A 22411-nucleotide genomic window follows, 5' to 3' on the forward strand; every position below is an offset into this window, starting at 1 on the left:
AAATCTTCTTTATCTCCAGCTTATGATTTTCTAATTACTACGTATCTTTCACTTTCACATTAAATGTGCAAAGATCACAAATTTTCCACACTAAGGTAGTAACCTATAAAAATCCATGGTTGCCTTATTTTCATTTGGAGGTATGTACAAATTCATTGTATTAAGGTAGAATATAAATCTTTTTGTTTTCCTCGTTGATTTCATGTAGATTAACTACATTTATGGTAGCACTAGCATATGGTTGACTACCCTTGTATTTATTTACAGATTATTCTTTTCAACTAAGGATAGTTCCCTTGACATGTTATGAAAATTACAAGAAGAATATTTTGTGCATTTTCATATTGTTTAGTTGCCACATGATTACAACTTGTTGTGTGTAGACTTGGGTGTGACATTGGTTGTGCTAATGCTTTGGTAAGGACTAATGTGATTTGTGCTTGGTGTAGCATATTATTAGGTAAAAATGTTATCCTTTGAAGAGCACTTATGGTGTACAAAGGATATTTATTTATTGGGCACTTGAGTTATATATAATTATTACATTTTGGATACACACTCTTTAGTGTGATGGTTGTATGCATACAAGCGCTAGTGGAGTATTTGAGGGGCTAATTTATAAAAATCTTGGAATCATTATTTTATTATTGTTTTGATTTATAACTTGAATAGATTAGGATTAATTTTTTTACATATTATCTTTAGGAAACATAGTCTGCCTTTTAGAAAAGAATTGGGAAAGGACCATGCAAGGAAGAGAAATGTATGGGCCTATTTTGGGATGAATTTTTTATTTTGCACATCAAGATAGTGAAATAAAAATAAATACATGCATGGGAAATGTGTTCACTCATGCATGGGGGAAAATTGTACCCAATTGGTCTCTTGTGCATTTTTGTTTCTCAACTCCTTTCTTGCATTTAGTGGTTTTCTCAATTCTTTTCTTGTTCTAAACTATGGTGGATTCTTGCAACATTTTTGCAAAAGATTCTTACCATGCAAGAAAACTACTATTTGTTCAGTAACATGCTTCATAGCTTTAACTGAATAGTGTAGATTTTCATTACACAATACATGCAGATAGTGGATTCTAAATAGCTATTTATTCCCAATTTACAAGTGTTGCAAGAATTAAAAATAATCGTAATTAGATTTATCTCAGGTAACCACACACATACGCATATGCGTGCATGCACACATGTGCATACGTGTGCATGTGCTTGCATGCGCATACACATGCACACACCCCTGTTCCTCATGTTGTGATATGTGTGGTTCAACACTTACCTGTCAATCTAATAAATAATAGCATTGGAAGTATTGATTCACTCGATAGTTTTCATGCACTTGGTTATAAATTGGTTTGTCACTAGAGCACTCATTGTGAGTTAGAAAGCACTCATTCACATAGAAAAAAGACACTATCACGAACAAAAAAACTTGTGCACATTTTCACACACAACCTAGGACTAGTACATAGGGTCACCACTAGTATAATAGTTATACTAATAAACACATAGTCATAGCTTAGCTTAGTATGACATTACATTAGAAGTAGTTCGATTAAATCTTCCAATCTTAAGCATTGATATAACTAAACCCCCTTACTTATATGTTCCAGGCATCTCACCCTTGTCAAACTAAATATATGCACCCACCAAACGTATGCCTACTATACACCTTCACACACCTAGTCACACACAAACATGTAGGATCAGATGTATGCTCAAACTGGCACATCATCACACTTGGATATCTTAGTATACCCTTAGGTTCTTTGCACCTGATATGAAACATGTTCTCTTAACCATGAATTGTAGTGCTACCTTAGGCCTTCACAGGCCGTAGAATACAAACACATAGTATTCCTTGAAGTCTAGCTTATGTGTATCCTTTGTGATTGCACTCAATATAGCATTATATGTAGAAAACATCCATAGCTCTAGGTCCACCACAATGGGATTAGATTTTCCATTGACTTTTTAGATTCACATATCCAAACTTATCTTATCATATATTCCCTTTGTATAAAGATTTTTTGTCTCGTCAAACACACACATAAGGCCTAGTCATTTAAGCACATACTAAAAATTGAATGCTAGTCACCCATTTCTCTTGCTAGCCACATACTAAAACCCTAGATCCACATATCTGAGGCCACTACCATTGATATGTAGTCTAGGAATTCATCTTTTTAAAGCATGCCCCATGTATAGTCACAACCATCTTTGCACTTAAGAAACACTACTTTCAAGCACATTTTTCCTTGTTAAGTATAATTGAATAGACTTCATGAAACCCACACCATCCTTATGAGGATGGTTTTCTCATAGCCCACAATCCTCTTGTACACTAATATGCACATATTCGCATACAAATCCATTTAGGGAACTTTACCCTTACCTTAATGATACTCTAGAATGAATAAGGATAGTTCACACTGTAGAAATACTAGGTCAAATGTGTTTGCACACTTAGGGTCTTAGGCATACTTTTTATTTCCACCCATTTCTTTAGACACCCTAGGATAGGCTCCACATAGACACCTTACCATTGACATAACTTCCCTTGGGCCCTAACTTATAGGTTCAATTAAGGAGATATACTAATTCAATGTGGCATGGACATTCAAAGTTCATATGATGAGTGAAAAAGGTTTAAGCCTTTATTGATCTGTCAAATGCTTCCTATGAAGAATGAGACACATGACCAAGATGACTACAACATGTAGGACTTCTATCATGTAGGATTACTCAGCTCTAGATTGCTAGCAAATATGCCCGAATCCTCATCCTCCTATCAAATACGTGTCTATCAGATTACTCTGCCTTTGACTTCATGACACGTAGACAAAACCAATTTTGGTTATAGGATTCCTAACATGTAAAGTAGGCATCATGACTGTGAAAAGAAAACATCTAAATGGTACATTTATGAATAAGGTCCTCCTTTTTGGATATGTAAAGGCTTGAAATTCTCCCTTAGTGAGCTTCATACCTTCTTTTCTTCTCTCCATGATATTCTCATTTGCAACATACATTGCATCCCTTGGTATTAGCTTCCCTTAGGAGAAGGGGAGAAGTCCTACTTGGGTGTGCTCTATTATTCTTTTTTCCATCAAGGTAATGGCATCAATGCTGCTTGTCCCCTTTAACCCCTCCTTCTAGCTTCAATCATATTAGTACACTTACTTTTTTCTCCTAATTGTACCCCCCAAATAGTCTAGGTCTCCCCTTTTTTTTTGGTTGTTAAAAAATTATATAGAAAACACCATGTCTACATCATCTAGGGACCTATGAATTGCATGTTTGACCCTCTTTTTTAACACACACACACACACACACACACACACACACACACACACACACACACACACACACACACACACACACACACACACACACACACACACACAGTTTAGCTTTTTCAAAATTGTCTATATACTAATATATGTGAGCATGCGTTGTCGTATTGCTGCGCATTCGAGGTGTGAAAACCACCCAAAAGTTGTGTGTGATTTGATACTTTGTACATACTTAGTTGTTGTGTTTACATTTATTTTCTGCGTATGAGTATAGTGGAGAGAAGTTTGGGGGCATAGTGGTGAGCATGAAGGGATGCTTTCAGTCTATGTTGAGCAGGGTCAAGGAGAGAAGACATTACAACTATACAAACAGATGCAAGAGGAGGGCATTTTCTCAAATCAGTAGACATTTAAGATCACATTTCAAGCATGTGGTGCCCTCATTGAGAAGGAAGATGTTATGAGCATGGATGGGAAACCAAGAAAAGTTTCTTGGAAAATTTTCCGAGCATTACATGCAAATGCTCACAAGAAGGGGCTTTTTGCTGATGAGAAGGTTGGATATGATTTTGAAAGGGGACCATTGGTTTCACATGCCAATCAGTGGAGTCATTGGAAAGAATATCATGGTGCCTGGTCATCTGTACATGGTCAATCCTATTGTTGTGAATAGCAAATACTGCAATGTTTTCATAGACAATAAGCGTGTAATCAATATCGTCAACAGCAAGGAATTTGGAAAGGTTTCGGTTTATGTAAGGATCTTCTCACAGAAAAGAAAGTTGATTGTTTAAGATGGCTTTTCTGGCAATTGGTGCAACAATGGTGGGAAGCATTACTTTCACTAGAAATGAATGGGACCGCATTATCAAATGTACAAAGAGCAGAAGAGCTGAAATCTGCTGCTAATGCAGCTTTCCCACTGGTGCTGAACACCTTTTCGGTCCCTGGTGATGATTGAGGGGTCCAAGAAGGTTCTAAGGCAGTTGTTGGGGCAGTCTTGAGTTCTAGTGTTTCATATTTAGTTGAGGCATATTCGAGACCATGGAAGGGGCCGCCTTTCTGAGGCTATTGTGGGAGAAGCGGCTTTTCTGGTTAGAAGAGCTTTATCGGCCGGGAGAAAAGAAAAGCAACGGTTTTTTGTGATCAAGGGGGGGAGAAGTTTTGGGGGTGATCATCGTCTGGTCTGGAGTTTAGAGGGGAGAGAGATTCGTTTTTGGTGGGAGGCGGAAGAAAACGACGAAGAGGGTGAAGGCGCTGATGGAAAATGGGAAGAAAAAGCAATCCATTATGCTCAGAAGGGACAGAAAGATGTTGAACAGCACTGAGCTGCAGTTCGTCAGTATGAAAAAGCGATAAACATCCGGGGGAGGAATGTGTATATTCAGTTCTCTTCACATTAGGAGCTTATAGTTTCAGAACCATCTGCGAAGCCATGGAAGCAATCTGACCAGGACTCACAACCCAATCGAATTCTTTTGATCACCATACACAATCCTTTGTATACCATCAATGTAGATGTGCTGCATCAAGTGTTTGGTCCTTATGGAATTTTTGAGAAGATAGTCACATTTCAGAAGTCAACAGGACTCCAAGCTCTGGTTCAATATGCATCACAACATAGTGCTCTTCAAGCAAGAAACACTCTACAGGGCAGGAATATATATGACGGATGCTGTACCCTTGATGTTCAATTCTCAAACTTGTCAGAGTTGAAAGTTGCATTCAACAATGATCGCACAAGAGACTTCACAAATCCAGGAGTGCACGTTGCAATTGGGTAGGCGATCGAAGGCATGCTGGGCATCGTGAGGGGTGCTGCATGCCACCAGCATGGGAACAAGGTAGTTTGTGAGAATTGAGCTGCTGAAGGATGCCAATCAGGGCTGTTAAGGGAGACTGGGCTGACATTCCTTGTGTGTGTAAGCACTTGATTAGACATACAATTTTGCTGTTCTACTGGATTGTTCCAAAGCTTTTGCCTGAGGACCTATCCCGAAATCTGTTCTTATTCCCCTCGCAGGGTGCCCATTAACCAATCAGAGAAGCAAGCACAGAATTCCAGCAGAAACCATGGAAAATTTGGGATGTTTGTGCTCGTTGTGAGAGCTTATGTTATCAACAATGGCAGAACCCTCCACATTACCACAGGAATTTCCAAGAAAGGAGAGAAGCACAAAAATCGACTGTTAGAGGACATCCTGCAACCATACAACAGAAAAGCTTAATCAAGTTGATCCATGAAGTCGATGTTCTGATCAGAATGCAAACATATAAGATACTATATCTATTACATAAGTGACAGAAGACAATCTCAGTGTTTTGGAAAGATAAGGACTTTGGAAGAGCAATAGCAATGAATAATTCTGAACCACGAGGTTTAAGCAGTTCAATCAAATTGTCATGATTTGAAGAGTTATTCTCAATTTTCATATTGCTCTTGTCAACTGTTGCAATCACAAATACTTGGATTCTAATAAGAGCTTGTATACATGGCATGGGTTAGTTGCATAGATCACATGTGGTTTGATATGATGTTTCTCTATGCTCTGAGATAACTTGGCAGTAATATAATTGTTACTTGGTATCATATGTGTCTTGATTACTTGCTTCGATTGATCTTCTATCTTGGAATTTCTCAAGAACCTCTATGGTTGTGACTTTGCTTTCGAAAACCCTTCGACATGTTTGGTGAACCTGACGTGAAAGCGTCGCAGAAATTTCAGGATGGGAGATACTTTAGCCTCTATTTCAGCCTCTTCTACAATTCTAGCTGCGTCCTCTACTTCAGCTCCATCAATGACTGCTGCGTCAAGTACTTCAACAGAGGATCTAAAGCAGATTTTGTAGAATATGTCCATGTATATGCAGCTCCAAAATCAGCAGACATAATTGTATATGCAGCAGCAGCAACAATTGCATCAACAGCAGTTGTCTCAGCAAAGGCAACTCTATTCAGAGCAGGAGAATGCAAACAATGCGACTAAAGCGATTGAAGCAGTTGAGAATGAGAAGAAGCTATTTGATGGCCGTAATGTTTCAGCATATTTGAAGACATAAGAGATCAAGATGGGGTTTTTTGGAGTTCCAGCTGGACTTATGAGTAAGTACTTCCTTCGTCTTGTCACACCCGCTTTGAGGGCAAAAGTGACTGATCTTTTTATTCAAAATACACATTGGCAAGATTTTAAGAAGGCCTTGAAAGAAGAATATTTCCTTGAGGACTTTGGTATGGCTACTCAGCGGTCATTCCGAGAGTGGGTCTACATGCCAAACAAAGGTCTAGCTGCTTCAGAGTTGATTGGAGAATTTGAAGAGAGGTATAGTCAGCTTGATGCCATTGAACAAAGAGCATTGGATGTTGAAAAAGTTGAGCTTTTCTTGCAAGCTGCAGATCCTGCTCTTCAGGAAGAGTTGGGTGAGCTTCTTGAGGATCGCACGAAGCCTATGGGACTTAAAACGGATTGGCAGGATGCCCAGGATGCAGTCTCAACTTTGACCAAGAGGAGGATATGGAAGACTCGCCTACAGAATGGTTCCATGACACCTACACCATCATCTGCTCCTATGTTGCTTCTATCCCTGTTATTTCTTCTCCTCCTCAGCCAGTTTCTTGGCCTATGCCAGTGCCTACTGTTTCCACTCCACCTATTCCTCCTATTCCACGACCGATGTCTACACCTTCTGTTCCAAAACCATCCGCTCCATCGGTGCCTACCTCTCTTGATGACATAATCAAAGGCATAACAGATTTGACACTGGAGTCAGTTAAAGCGGAGTTGGTGGGAAAATTGAAAGAGCAGTTTGCTTCGACTGCGCCTACTACTTCTTCTAGTGCTCCTAGTGCACCTAGGAGAGATCGGAGATGTATTTGGTGCGATAGTACGAACCATCAGCATTGCAGGGATTGTGAATCTTTTCAGGATGCAAGGAGGAAGAATGTGGTATATTGGGGACAAGATGGTAAGATTTGGTTGACTGAGACAGGAGCTCCACTTGCTACCAACTTTGGTAAAGGTGGAATGAAGAAGTTAGTGGATGACATGGCTGCGCGTACTTCTTATGTGACAGCTAGAGGTGATGCTTCTATATATGGAGTCCAGATTGAGAAGGGATCAGAGACTCAGTCAGCACTATGGACTTATGCTATGGAGACTGCAAACAAGGGAAAAATTTAGCAAACTGTTTTGACTAGTGCAAGCTCTAGCATCAGATCAGAGACAGGTTGGGATTCGCCTGTTGACAGGTACTCTATTTATGCTTATTTGGCTAAATCTCATGGAGCAGATGTACTTGTTGAGGAGAAGCGTAAGAGGGATGAAGAAAATCCAAGTGCAGCTAAGAAGACTAGAGGGGGTGAGTTTGTTACTCCACCTACTGCAGGACCGTCTTCAAGACCAGGGCCAGATCGACAGATGGAAGATGCTCAAAAGAGAGAAAAGAGGCAAGAGCCTAGAGAGAGAAAGCAGCCAGGGTTTAGATTGATGTCCGATATTGAGACATCTATGGACATGAAGAAAATCTTTAATGACAAGATACTTGGCAGTGAGGTGACTTTCACTATTTCTGAGGTTTTGGGCATCTCGAAAAGAGAGTTTCAGGATCAGTTTCAGGAGGTCCTGAAGAGGAAAAGACATGCATTGTCTACCACTGATACACAGGGAGTTTTGATTGGGGAGTTGGATGAGGATGAGGATGAGGTTATGGTTGAAAATGCTTCTGTTTTTTCGCAGGTAGAGAAGAGGGTTTAGCCGATGCATTATGCTGAAACTGATGAGCCTGTCTTGATACCGCGTAGTCACTTTTCGCGGAGCCATTGGGCTAGGGCAACTACAGAGACGATGGTAAAGATTGGAGAGAAACAGGTGCCTTATGTTGCATTGGTGGATCATGGTTCAGAGATTAATCTCATAGTTCGTGGAGTTTATGAGAGTAACAGATGGCCTATGGATGTAGAGCATGGGTGGCGTATGAGAGCTGCCAATAACACTGCAGGTGATTTGTATGCTGCCTGTCCCAGTGTCAGGGTTTCTATTGGTGATGTAGAGGAGGATTTCCATTTCTTTGTGCAGGATTCATGCTCTTATCCTATAATTCTTGGACAGCCATTCATCACAGAGATGCGCATGGAAACAAAGGTAATGGATGATGGTTCTACTTATGCACGGATTCGCAATAAAGATGGCATGAGAGCAATTCAGTTTATGACTGTGTGTGTGAACCATGTTAGAAACAGTGATACTCTTAGAGATGCACCTTTGCCCACTGTGAGGGATTCGGGTTTTCATTAGGTACTGCTGTTTCGCGAGACGACGGTGGTACAGAGCAGAGGAGATTGGAGTTCTCGCCTCCTGGCAGCAGTGTTTTCTCCTCCAGTTTTGTTGGGATTTTAGCAAACAGTTCGATGAGCTATCAGAAGTTTTCAGGGTTGCTTAGAGCTGCCAGGCAGTACATATGCAGGAAGGAGAAAAATTTGAAAAATGCAGGAATTTTAGAGGATGATGAGCACATAGATGGGATGTATGACAGTGTGATTTGTGCAGATACGATGACAGAGATGGGAGATATGCTGAAAACTGATATGCAGAGTTGTCACAGTAATGTATTAGTGCAATCCCTGGACATGTTTCATGAAATTGCAGATTTTGTGTCACAGATTGAGTCAGAGGCTGAGGTGGCTCAGCAAAAAGTGTTGAGTGCTGAAGAAATTCAGCAAACAGAGTTTACAGCTGGTTATGATCAGCTTTCAGAGACACAGAGGGCTGAAAACTTTCAGCCAACAGAGTTTATTGCTGAAATATTTCAGCATTCAGAGTTTAGGGCTGTTCCTATGCAGTCCATAGAGCAGAGGGCTGAGGATATTCAGCCATTGGAGTGCAGATAGTCAGCCATAGAGCAAGATTTGAGTAATGTAGAAGAGCATAATGAAGCCAGGGTTGACACGAAATACAAAACTGTGGATAAGAAGGTGAAGCCGGTAGCTGTACCGCTTCCACCTGACAGTGATCAGCAAATAGAGAGGCCTGCTAAACAGCCAATTTTGAGGAATCCGGAGCAGATTGGTCATAAATTTTCAGCAGAGACTCTTGCTGAATTGAAAATTGGAAATGGTGATTTTTTGTTACCCATAGAGAAGCAATGCTTTCAGGAGATGCTTGAGTGACATGGAAGGGGATTTGCTTTTTTCCCGCATGAGATTGGATGTGTAAATCCTGATATTGTTGCTCCTATGGTGATTTTTACTATTCCTCATATTCCATGGAATCTCCGACCTATTCCAGTGCCTAAAGCACAGCTGCCAAAGATGATTGATTTATTGAATGAGAAAATCAGGATGGGAATTCTTGAGCCTTCATCTGCACCATACTCAAACAGGTGGTTTACAGTTCCAAAGAAGAATGGAACTCTCCGATTTATTCAGGACATGCAGCCAGTGAACAGAGTTACTATCAGGAATGTTGGTATAGGTCCAGTTGTGGATGAGTTTGCAGAGGCATTTGCTGGACGTGCCATCTATTCTTTAGGTGATTTGTATTCAGGATATGATCAGTTTCAGCTGGCTTTGGAAAGCAGGGACATAACCACCATGAGAACTCCTATTGGGCTTGTCAGGATGTGTACCTTGCCTCAAGGTGCCACTAATTCTGTTGCGCATATGATGAATGCCATGCATAAGGTCCTTCGAGATTACATGCCTCAGCTTACTATGCCTTTCTTGGATGATGTGCCCATTAAGGGGTGTGCAGAAGAAGAGAAGAATGAGAATCTAAATGAGCAGGGATGCAGATATTTTGTGACTGATCATATTTCAGCATGTGAGAAGATTTTGGCCAGGTTAGAAGAAGTGAACTTGACACTTTCAGGGAAAAAAATCTGTTTTTGGAGTGAATGAGGTTGTCATTGTTGGACATATGTGTGGGTATTATGGCAGGAAACCCTCACCTGATAAGGTGAATGCTATAGGCAAGATTGCGGAGTATTGTTCTACCACTTCAAAGGTACGGAGATTCATTGGAGCTTGTGTGTTTTATATGATTTGGATACCTCATTTTGCACACATAGCAGATTGTTTATATCAGCTGCTTCAAAAGGGGCAGAAATTCTATTGGGATGAGAGCCACACTAGAGCCATGCGGAAATTGAAGAATTTATTGCAGAATGCTCCTACTCTCAGAAAAGCGGATTATAATTGTGGAAAGCCTATTGTATTGACAGTTGACACTAGTCCAATTGGCATAGGTTGGGCTGTGGGTCAAGATGATGCAGATGGAAATAGGTATGCTATTCGGTTTGGGGCGAAAGTCCTAAATGAGAGACAGAGGAGATATCCGCAAATGAAGAGGAGTTACTGGGGATTGTTACGGCTCTCAAATGTGACAAGGAGTACTTTATTGGAGCTTCATTTGTGGTAGAAACAGATTGCTTGCCATTGATTGGTATGATCACAAGTTGCTCTACTCCGGATATAGCTATGCTGAGATGGATTGCATACATCAAGTCATTAAATCCGGAATTTAAACACATAGCAGGGAAGGATAATCCAGTGGCAGATATGTTGTCTAGAGCCAGATATGATGATGAGGAGACTCTACTTGCAGAAGAGGATGATGCAGAAATTTCAGCCACTATGGTTGATCATGTTTGTCATGTCTATGATATTGTGGCTTTCATAGAAGAACTCTATGTTGGAGATTGGTTGCAGATTGGCAGGTACCTTAGTACACTAAGTAAAAGAGATGAATGGACAGATGAAGAGTTCAAGAAGATCAGAAGGAAAGCCTATGGTTATTTTCTCAAGGACGGATTTCTTTGGAAGCATCCGAAGAAAAGAGGCGGATTACCTTTGCGGGTTGTCTGCGATAGAGAGACACAGTTACAAGTGATGAGGGAGTTTCATGAGAGTCCTTGGGCTGGTCATAGAGGAGTGTGGGCTACTTATGAGAAAATCAAGGAGAAATATTGGTGGAAAGGCATGTATAGAGATGTTTCTCACTTTGTTGAGACTTGCAGAGACTGCCAGATGTATTCAGTAGTGCGTCATCGAGATGAGCTTCATCCGACTTATCCACTATGCATTCATTATAAGTGGGTAGTTGATTTGGTTACTATGCCTATGGGTCTATGGCAGATGAGATACATTGTTTTGGCTAGAGAGGATCTTACCAATCATGTTGAGGGCAGATCTTTGAGAACGAAGACCACTAGTGCAGTGTGTAAGTTCTTATTGGAAGAAATTTTCTGTAGGTATGGTTGTGTGGGTAAGATCACTGCGGATCGTGGTGAATTGGATGCAGATGAAGCTAGGGAGTTTTTCTCTCAGCTAGGAATCAAGTTGGATCTAACTATAGCATATAATCCAGAGGGAAATGGGAAGAGTGAAAGAGGGCATCCACCGATAGTGAAAGCATTAGCCAAAGCATGCAGAGGACGGATTGGAGAATGGCCGAGACTTCTACCATTTGCTTTGTGGACTAATCGTACGACTCGTAGTGTTACCACAGGATGTATGCCTGCAGAGTTGATGTATGGTCAGAAACTTGTTATGCTGACTGAGACTTGTGCTTTGACTTGGTCAGTTTTACCTTGGCAGGAGGATTTGACGAGAGAGGAGCTCTTAGCTCTTCGGATTCGACAGTTGGAGAGGAGACCAGAGGATATTCAGCTAGCTATTGACAGGTTGAAGGTTGCTAGACTACGAAATAAGGACATGTTTGACAGCAGGCATCGCTTGCGGCCTAGAGCAATAGAAGAGGGAGATTGGGTATTGGTCTTTGATAGCAGCCTTGAAAATTAGCATACTGCACTTCGGAAGATGGTGAAAAGATGGTTTGGGCCGTACATAGTCAGACATGTTTTTGATAATGCAACATATGAATTGACAGAATTGGATGGGACAGTACTTAGAGTGCCTATTGCTGGAAAAAGAATCAAGATTTTCAAGAAAAGAGATGATGAAGATTATGCATTGGAAGAATTTGCAAGAGAAGAGCAACGAGAAGAAACTCCAATGGAAGAGACAGATGATATGATAGATAATCTTGTTGATATACCAGAAATGCATAATGAAGAGATTGATCTGTTTGTGGATCTTGATGATAACGATCATGGGTAGTTGGCCCATCCGGAGGATGCGCAGGATTAGAGGGGGTGGATGTCGTATTGCTGCGCATTCGAGGTGTGAAAACCACCCAAAAGTTGTGTGTGTGATTTGATACTTTGTACATACTTAGTTGTTGTGTTTACATTTATTTTTTGCGTATGAGTATAGTGGAGAGAAGTTTGGAGGCATAGTGGTGAGCATGAAGGGATGCTTTCAGTCTATGTTGAGCAGGGTCAAGGAGAGAAGACATTACAACTATACAAACAGATGCAAGAGGAGGGCATTTTCTCAAATCAGTAGACATTTAAGATCACATTTCAAGCATGTGGTGCCCTCATTGAGAAGGAAGATGTTATGAGCATGGATGGGAAACCAAGAAAAGTTTCTTGGAAAATTTTCCGAGCATTACATGCAAATGCTCACAAGAAGGGGCTTTTTGCTGATGAGAAGGTTGGATATGATTTTGAAAGGGGACCATCGGTTTCACATGCCAATCAGTGGAGTCATTGGAAAGAATATCATGGTGCCTGGTCATCTGTACACGGTCAATCCTATTGCTGTGAATAGCAAATACTGCAATGTTTTCATAGACAATAAGCGTGTAATCAATATCGTCAACAGCAAGGAATTTGGAAAGGTTTCGGTTTATGTATTGATTGTTTAAGATGGCTTTTGTGGCAATTGGTGCAACAATGGTGGGAAGCATTACTTTCACTAGAAATGAATGGGACCGCATTATCAGATGTACAAAGAGCAGAAGAGCTGAAATCTGCTGCTAATGCAACTTTCCCACTGGTGCTGAACACCTTTTCGGTCCCTGGTGATGATTGAGGGGTCCAAGAAGGTTCTAAGGCAGTTGTTGGGGAAGTCTTGAGTTCTAGTGTTTCATATTTAGTTGAGGCATATTCGAGACCATGGAAGGGGCCGCCTTTCTGAGGCTATTGTGGGAGAAGCGGCTTTTTTGGTTAGAAGAGCTTTATCGGCCGAGAGAAAAGAAAAGCAACGGCTTTTTGTGATCAAGGGGGGGAGAAGTTTTGGGGGTGATCGTCGTCTGGTCTGGAGTTTAGAGGGGAGAGAGATTCGTTTTTGGTGGGAGGCGGAAGAAAACGACGAAGAGGGTGAAGGCGCTGATGGAAAATGGGAAGAAAAAGCAATCCATTATGCTTAGAAGGGACAGAAAGATGTTGAACAGCACTGAGTTGCAGTTCGTCAGTATGAAAAAGCGATAAACATCCGGGGGAGGAATGTGTATATTCAGTTCTCTTCACATTAGGAGCTTATAGTTTCAGAACCATCTGCGAAGCCACGGAAGCAATCTGACCAGGGCTCACAACCCAATCAAATTCTTTTGATCACCATACACAATCCTTTGTATACCATCAATGTAGATGTGCTACATCAAGTGTTTGGTCCTTATGGAATTGTTGAGAAGATAGTCACATTTCATAAGTCAACAGGACTCCAAGCTCTGGTTCAGTATGCATCACAACATAGTGCTCTTCAAGCAAGAAACACTCTATAGGGCATGAATATATATGACGGATGCTGTACCCTTGATGTTCAATTCTCAAACTTGTCAGAGTTGAAAGTTGCATTCAACAATGATCGCACAAGAGACTTCACAAATCCAGGAGTGCTCGTTGAGATTGGGTAGGCGATCGAAGGCATGCTGGGCATTGTGAGGGGTGCTGCATGCCACCAGCATGGGAACAAGGTAGTTTGTGAGAATTGAGCTGCTGAAGGATGCCAATCAGGGCTGTTAAGGGCGACTGGGCTGACATTCCTTGTGTGTGTAAGCACTTGATTAGACATACAGTTTTGCTGTTCTACTGTTTTGTTCCAAAGCTTTTGCCTGAGGACCTATCCCGAAATCTGTTCTTATTCCCCTCGCAGGGTGCCCATTAACCAATCAGAGAAGCAAGCACAGAATTCCAGCAGAAACCATGGAAAATTTGGGATGTTTGTGCTCGTTGTGAGAGCTTATGTTATCAACAATGGCAGAACCCTCCACATTACCACAGGAATTTCCAAGAAAGGAGAGAAGCACAAAAATCGACTGGTAGAGGACATCCTGCAACCATATAGCAGAAAAGCTTAATCAAGTTGATCCATGACGTCGATGTTCTGATCAGAATGCAAACATATAAGATACTATATCTATTACATAAGTGACATAAGACAATGTCAGTGTTTTGAAAAGATAAGGACTTTGGAAGAGCAATAGCAATGAATAATTCTGAACCATGAGGTTTAAGCAGTTCAATCAAATTTTCATGATTTGAAGAGTTATTCTCAGTTTTCATATTGCTCTTGTCAATTGTTGCAATCACAAATACTTGGATTCTAATAAGAGCTTGTATACTGGCATGGGTTAGTTGCATAGATCACATGTGGTTTGATATGATGTTTCTCTATGCTCTGAGATAACTTGGCAGTAATATAATTGTTACTTGGCATCATATTTATCTTGATTACTTGCTTCGATTGATCTTCTATCTTGGAATTTCTCAAGAACCTCTGTGGTTGTGACTTTGCTTTCGAAAACCCTTCGACAGCATGTGTACATGCATGCACGTGCATGTGCACACACACACGTGCGCACGCGCACGTGCACGCGCACATGCACGCACACGCGCACATGCACGCACACGCACGCGTGCGCGCGCGCGCACACACACACACGCACGCACGCACGCACGCACGCACCCACACACACACACACACACACACACACACACACACACACACACACACACACACACACACACACACACACACACACACACACACACACACACACACACACACACACACACACACACACACACACACACACACACACACACACACACACACACACACACACACACACACACACACACATGTTCATTCTAATTATCATGAATAGTACAAACACATTTAGATTACTATAGCAAAAATGTCCTAAGGAAGCAATTACTACTCTAATTCATTGTCTTAGCTTATTCCTCTAAAATATATACCTTAGTATAGCTACCCAAAAGTAGTTGTTCTACTTACTAATTTATGAATTTATATTGACCCACTCTTTAATCCACTACCCATTAACATACTCACTCTTAAAAAATTTCTTATGATCATTCTACCCAATATATATAATCTCATATAATCCAATAATTGTACACCCACTAGTCCACTAACTAATCTGTAAGCCTAGGCTACTCTTATTCTATTCCTCTAATAATTTTATACTCACATATATATTCCCTAAGGTAGCTACCCTACTAGCTAATTTATGAGTCTATAAAATACTTTGATCCACCCATTGGTCCACCACTTGTTGAAATTCTACCCAATCAATATAAGAAGCAAAAGAAAAACCCACCAATCCTATGCAATTTTAACAACTATATCGAAGCTTTCTCACAAGCTATGGCAACTTTTGTACTATAGGATTATTTGCAAAGACAATTGGATCGATTCATCTTAAGAGATGAAAAGGTACCACAACAATTATGTTGTGTTTTGCTTCAAATCATCAGATACTATCCATATGGTGTGAAGGGGATAACAAGCAAAGTGGTCCCCTGACACTTGCAACCCATTTGTACTACTTAGCCATTACTATCTAATGTCTCTAGTTGGTTTTGTAGGTAATAGCTTCAAGAGTTCATAAGATCTAGACTAGTCAAGTACAAAACCACTTGATTTTCTTGCAAAATGTATAGGGATAAATATATGACATATGAGGAAAAATAATGTCTTATGGTAGAGGGAAACACAAGATTATGACATTATTTATAAGCTACATTCCATTAAGGGACAGTTAATTGCTAAGTAAGATCCTTCAAAAAGTGGAAAATGGATAATGATGGGTGTCACATTTTACATATGAGTCTTATATGGAATTTGCACCTATTCAATGTCTCAAGTGGCATCCATAATCTCATGTGATTTAACTTAAATGGAGCCCATAATTTCAAGTAATTACCTTGACTTGCTTTTCCAAATTTTTTTTGATGGGTATGCAATTCCATATTGTGGACCTCTTATTTAATAGTGTGCTCCAAATTTAATTCACCTTATCCATCTTTTACCTCTTTCTTGCGATATGCATCTCTATAATGTATTTGAGTAGCCTAAAACCTAACATTTGATTGCTATATTATTAATTATTTAAGGTTATGTTCTAAATGTCAACATGTTCAATTTCAAAATACTTTATCATTGGATTCATAGGCATATTTACATGGATAAGAAAATCTTGCCTTCCTTAATAAATGTAGCATGTTAAGGACAATATTATTATTCCAAGTGAATATGTCATAGAGAATCCTTGTTGAAAAGCTATATTTACTCGTAACAATCAATATTTCCTTTAATGATAATCCTATTATATAGAAATCCAAGATTGATTATTCTAGGTGAACATATCAATGCTTGTGAAAGAACTATTGCTAAATATTAATTCTAAGCCCTAAATCAATAGTTTACATGATGCCTACATACAAAGCTATATCAAAGTATGATTAATATATGACATTTTAAGCCAATATTTTTTATATAGCCTATATATAAAGTTGTAATAAAGTAAAAATTAATATGCTAAGTTTTGTACCAATAGTTTACATACAACCCATAGACATAGGAGATATAAAGCTAAAGTAAAGTATGGATAAAAGTCTTACACATACACTTTAGCCTTCTTTAAAATAACATAAACTAACTCATTTGACTTACTAATGGCCAAACCATGATTACATTAAAAGTCTCATAGCCCTAAACAAAGCAAGTAGTTATTCAAATTTAGTCATATAAACAAGATATATCAATCTCAATTAAATTTCTTTTTCTCATTCCACTTAAGCAAGAGTAAGCAAGCATTGTTGAATGCTACAAATACCAGGATATGTATATACATAACAACAAAAGTTTCATATAAACAACAATTCACGCAAACAACGTTGCAAAAATAAAATTCACGAGAATATTATTTGTATGACTTGTATGGAAATGCGTTATTTGATTGATTTTTCTTACATGTCACTAAATAATTTGATTAACTTCCCCCCTTGCAGTTAAGGAACCATATTTACTATTTTTGAATTAGATGAACCTTAAAATTTGTATAATCTAGTTTAATCTAAGATAAGATGACATTAAAAAACAAATTAACCTTCACCATTGACGTAGCCTTTTGAATACTAAGGTTATTACATTGGTAACAAGCATATAGTCTTCATACACCTTTAGGTTTGTAAATTTATTCTTTGAAATATAGAAGTGGAAACTCTACCACTTCCCTAACGAGTTTGGTGTTTGTGCTATGCTATATATATTATGAAAGTCCTTAGAATATGGTAATTTCTTTTAGAAAGTGACTAGATAGGGAGTATGATCCATTATTATGCTACCCACCTCATTTGCATTTAAATATCATTTAAATATGGAGAAGCAACCATGTTTTGGGACCTAACAATCTTTTACAAAGTTTACATTTGAGGCGAGAACATACCTTTATTTGAACAAGCCTCTAACTATGGTTTACTTATTAAGACATGACTTTTTGAGTCATTAGGTGAGTTATGTATACTTGCTAATGAAGGGATCAAAGGGTGGCTGTATAAGATAGCTTTGTAAAATATAACTATTACCTTCATTACTTTGTGAATAGCAGGTGAGATAACTTTCTTGTAAGTCATGGCAATCTTTAAAAATTGTTCCGAACTAGTCTTGAATACTGAAATGATGTTACCTTTATATAACCTATGGGGAAAAATGCCTCTCATCTTTTCTTATTAAGCAAATGGGAGAAGAGACTTTTGCCTTGCTCAATTTCTAGATGGGAGATACTGGACATGATAAAAAGCCGCAACCCCACTTGTTAGGGTTGTGTGCTTCCTAGCTAGTTACTAACTATAGTTGAGCTCTTCTCATTGATTAAAGTGGCTAGTGTCTTGAGCACTTAGCGGGGGACTCTATTGAATAAAACTTTATCATAAGTAGCGATGCTTGTTGGTGGATACTACCTTGAAATGGACATGCAATCAAAGTTGGTAGGGTGTTTTTGATATTTCATGAATAGGTGAGGAAAGGGCAAAGGGAAAGGAATGGGGAAAAAACCAAGTGGTCTCCTCCTTCATGTTATAAATGATGGGAAGTCCGTTAGGTACGCGTTCCTTCAAAAGTGGGGGCATCAGTTACAACAGCACTAGCACTGCTAGCATTACTACTAAGGATGAAGCTTTTATATAACACTCTAGGCCATTGCTTCTCTCTCTCTCTCTCTCTCTCTTCTCTCTCTCTCTCTCTCGCGAGCTCTCGACCTCTCTCAGCCCTCAATGCGCTCATTTGCAAAGTAACCTTTTAAGGAAATTAATCATATCATTGATATTTCCTGAGCATGTTTAAGATATCCTTTTCCAATTCACGGTATGGTCCTTGTATGTTGCAGTGCAATGATGTCGGATTATGCGTGCTAATATACTGCAATTAGTTTTTTGCATGAGCGTGCGTTTTGTGCATTTGATTTGATTGATTGATCAGGTATAATATCGCGATTAGATCAAATATGGGTTGATTATAATAATAATAATGCACTACTGATCAATAATTAGGCCAGTCGTAATCTGAGTTAGGTTAGATAGCGATGAGCTGTGGGTGATTTGCATGCCTGCGCGTCGTCGTCAGAATCATTTGTTTCATGATTCTGTAGTAGGTTAGGCATAACTTTTGGACCGCCGTCGATGCGGTTAATTATATACAGAGACAGAGAGAGAGAGAGAGAGAGAGAGAGAGAGAGAGAGAGAGAGAGAGAGAGAGAGAGAGAGAGAGAGAGAGATTATACTCCATAATTATGCATCAAACCGGATATTCCTTCTTAGGTAATTCGCTCATGCGCTCGGGCCTTGCCGCCTGAGCTAGCCGTGAACAGCAATATCTCATAATTTGGCCGCGCAGAATGGCAGTTGCTGATACGATACGCACGGTTCTCGGAATCGCAGGTAAACCCATGTCGCCGAATCATACTGCAGATTAATTATTCACCTTCATTAGATTTTCTCATCAGACCCCATTATCTATTGTCAAGCTTCTCATCCAGATCATTTTGGCTATATACTCACTACTTGTCTCGTCCCATATATTGCAGGCAATGTCATAGCTTTCGCATTATTCCTCTCACCTATGTAAGCTCCATCAACTCTTTAATTCCACCGACTTAATTTTCAAATCACACCATTGGGAGCTTGCCTTTGGAAACCCTACTTACATTGTATATTGCCCTGAGCATGACATTTATAATTATATACTATTCATAATTCTCATTATATCTCATTTATGACCACATACTATGCACAAATGTCAACCTATCTTCACTGTTCATTATGCTTCAACCTTGTCCATGAAGTTTTGTTGAGCTCCAACAAATTAATATGTACTAATGAGTTGTGAGCTACTCAATTATAGGCCCACTTTTGTACAAATTTGCAAGTTGAGAACAACTGAAGAATTCTCCCCTGTGCCGTATATTGCTACCCTCCTCAACTGTCTACTGTGGATGTTCTATGGGCTCCCATTCGTTCATCCAAACAGTCTTCTAGTGGTGACTATCAACACCATTGGAGCATTCCTCGAGCTATCCTACACTTCAGTTTTCTTCATGTACACTACCAAGAAAAATAGGGTAATCTCTAGTTCAATAATTAGGTCATTTTTAAACCCCCCCAAAAAAAGGATTAGGAAGGTGCAAGGACATAACAAATAGGAAACAAATGCTAATACATGATAAATTGTTTGGCTTTGTCACTCATGGTATAGATGAAAGTGTTGAAGATGTTAGGTGGCATATTCTCTTTCTACTTGGCAGTGGTGATTTTCACACTCTCTTTAGCTCATACAACTAACAAAAGAACGCTCATTGTTGGTGTAGTATGTGTGCTCATCGGCACACTCATGTATGCTTCACCATTGACAATCATGGCAAGTTCCTCACACTTTTGTTAATCATGACTTCATTTTTTGTTGTGAATTGGTTTAAGAACTCATGATCAAGTAGTGTATTGTTGTATACTAACAAAAGTCATACATACATACATACATGTTTGCACATACACATTTGGACTTATGCATGCGCGCACGCACGCACGTGCACACACACACACACGCACGCACGCACGCACGCACGCACGCACGCACGCACACACACACACACACACACACACACACACACACACACATGCACATGCACATATGTATGTGCATGAGAAATAGAGGATAGGGCAAGGGGTGGGGGTTGAACACTATTGTGAGCTCATCAACTCATGGCAAGTATATTCTTTTAATTGAAAAGCTAATTGTTGTAGATTAATTATCATTTGTAACTTTAAACACAACCTAAAAGAACTTTTGTGCAGAGGTTGGTGATCAAGTCTAAAAGTGTAAAATACATGCCATTCAACTTTATCTTGATGTCCTTCTTGAATGGATTGGTATGGACAGCATATGCGACCATAAAGTTTGACATTTTTATCACAGTAAGTCTTTCTATAACTTTCCAACTTGTGAAGGTTTTAGGAGAATATTCTATTTGTCCCTAGGTCATTACTTTTTTGGTCATTGTGATCCTAATATAGCTGAATATCAACATAATTTAATTAGCAAAGGATGAATTAATGTGTATCAAGAGAGAGTATACATACAAAGCCTCTTTATAGATTCTTCTCTTGAAGTTCTAGTCGAATTCTATACAAGAAAGATATACAAAAACTCTCCATTAACAAGGGAACTTTATTCACTAGGGTCTAGAAATTATCTTTAAAACATATACAAGGGATTTGTTTATAGAGGCTGAATACAAATGACATGGGTACTTTCTTAATGTCGATCACAATGTCCCTAGGATATATGCATACTTTTAAATCAACTAGAAAATAAAAAGAATAGATTTTAGGACTTTAATTATATGGAATGTCCCAAAGGTAATATATAATATTTAATCACTAGATATAGTTATAGACACATATTTTTTCAACTAGAGAAAAAGTAACAAATTATAATGTTTGAATTGTTAAAGAGGTGCACATATAATGTTTGATGAACTACAAAATAAATATAAATAGATCTAATGGATGTCATTGTAATCTATGCTTCTGTCTTCATTTATAAGTAAAATTGGGAGGGAATTTGTGCTCATTGAAACTAAAATCATGAAAATATCATACTTTGTCCTCATTATTTACTTTTCTCTTGTTTCAATGAGAAGATTCCAAATGTGCTAGGATGCCTATTGGCTGGTTGCCAATTAGTAATCTATGCAATCTACTACAACTCCAATCAATGTGATGCTAACGAAGGCAAGGATCTTCCCTTGTATGAAGATGATTCTAAGCAATCAGAGTGTCCTATCAAAGGATGTTTGAATGTTGCAACAAGTTCTATATAAAAGTTGATATTGCCACCCTTCGCATTCAATATTGATGAATTCAAGGCTAAGACTTTTAGCCATTGTGACTGCTTGATTGATGAAATAAACTACTTTTTAGTTTCACTCAAAAGTTGATGTGAGATAATACAATGAGGGATTTTAAGACATTTGTAACCAAAACCACTCTTCTTTTATGCAATTTATGGTTAGTTGCATTAAAATGAATTGTAGCTCTTCACCTCTTATCAACTTTAGTGTAAGAGTTATGGTTAGTTGCATTAAAATGAATTGTAGCTCTTCACCTCTTATCAACTTCAGTGTAAGATTTCTCACGAAGTAGTAGCTAGATTATTGCATGGGGTGCTTAAAAGAAGAGGAGTAAATAAATGTATATGCATACATTACTAATGTAGGGGCTAATTTTCTAAGAATAGCCATCCTCAACATGTGTCTATCTCAGGGGATGCAAATGTAAGAAATCATCTATATAATGCACGTTCAAAGGGTATTAAGAAATACCCTTTCTTTATATGCTATAAAGCCATAAAAAGACCCCTTTTACTTTAGTAAACTCACATATTTTTTTCAAATTGTAATTAAAAAA

At 39.0% G+C, this 22411-nt stretch overlaps 1 protein-coding gene across 3 annotated transcripts; it reads left to right on the forward strand.

Annotated features, from left to right (window-relative positions):
* The first annotated feature begins 18660 nt into the window (after window positions 1-18660).
* LOC148040204 (bidirectional sugar transporter SWEET5-like) lies at window positions 18661-22006 on the forward strand. Of its 3 annotated transcripts, XM_087666212.1 has the most exons (7): window positions 18661-18815; window positions 19268-19387; window positions 19534-19570; window positions 19851-20067; window positions 20202-20363; window positions 20798-20917; window positions 21646-22006. In XM_087666212.1, exons 2-7 carry the CDS (start codon window positions 19345-19347, stop codon window positions 21823-21825), a joined length of 759 nt encoding a protein of 252 aa, XP_087522338.1. In that variant the 5' UTR covers window positions 18661-18815; window positions 19268-19344; the 3' UTR covers window positions 21826-22006. The 3 variants fall into 3 exon arrangements, with proteins under 3 accessions (XP_087522338.1, XP_087522330.1, XP_087522344.1); XM_087666204.1 differs by lacking the exon at window positions 18661-18815 and having other exon boundaries at window positions 19229-19387; XM_087666218.1 differs by lacking the exons at window positions 18661-18815; window positions 20202-20363 and having other exon boundaries at window positions 19229-19387.
* The last annotated feature ends 405 nt before the right edge of the window (window positions 22007-22411 follow it).

The sequence above is a fragment of the Lygodium microphyllum genome, chromosome 2 (assembly GCF_053477565.2).
Source record: "Lygodium microphyllum isolate KBCC chromosome 2, Lygodium_microphyllum_v1.1.10, whole genome shotgun sequence".
Taxonomy (NCBI): Eukaryota; Viridiplantae; Streptophyta; class Polypodiopsida; order Schizaeales; family Lygodiaceae; genus Lygodium; species Lygodium microphyllum.

Coding starts and splice junctions, on each gene's coding strand:
- LOC148040204 (XM_087666212.1), top strand. CDS start 19,345: ATGGCAGTTGCTGATACGATACGCACGGTTCTCGGAATCGCAG. Junction 19,571..19,850: donor GCATTATTCCTCTCACCTAT/GTAAGCTCCATC, acceptor ACTCAATTATAG/GCCCACTTTTGTACAAATTT. Junction 20,364..20,797: donor CTTCACCATTGACAATCATG/GCAAGTTCCTCA, acceptor ACTTTTGTGCAG/AGGTTGGTGATCAAGTCTAA.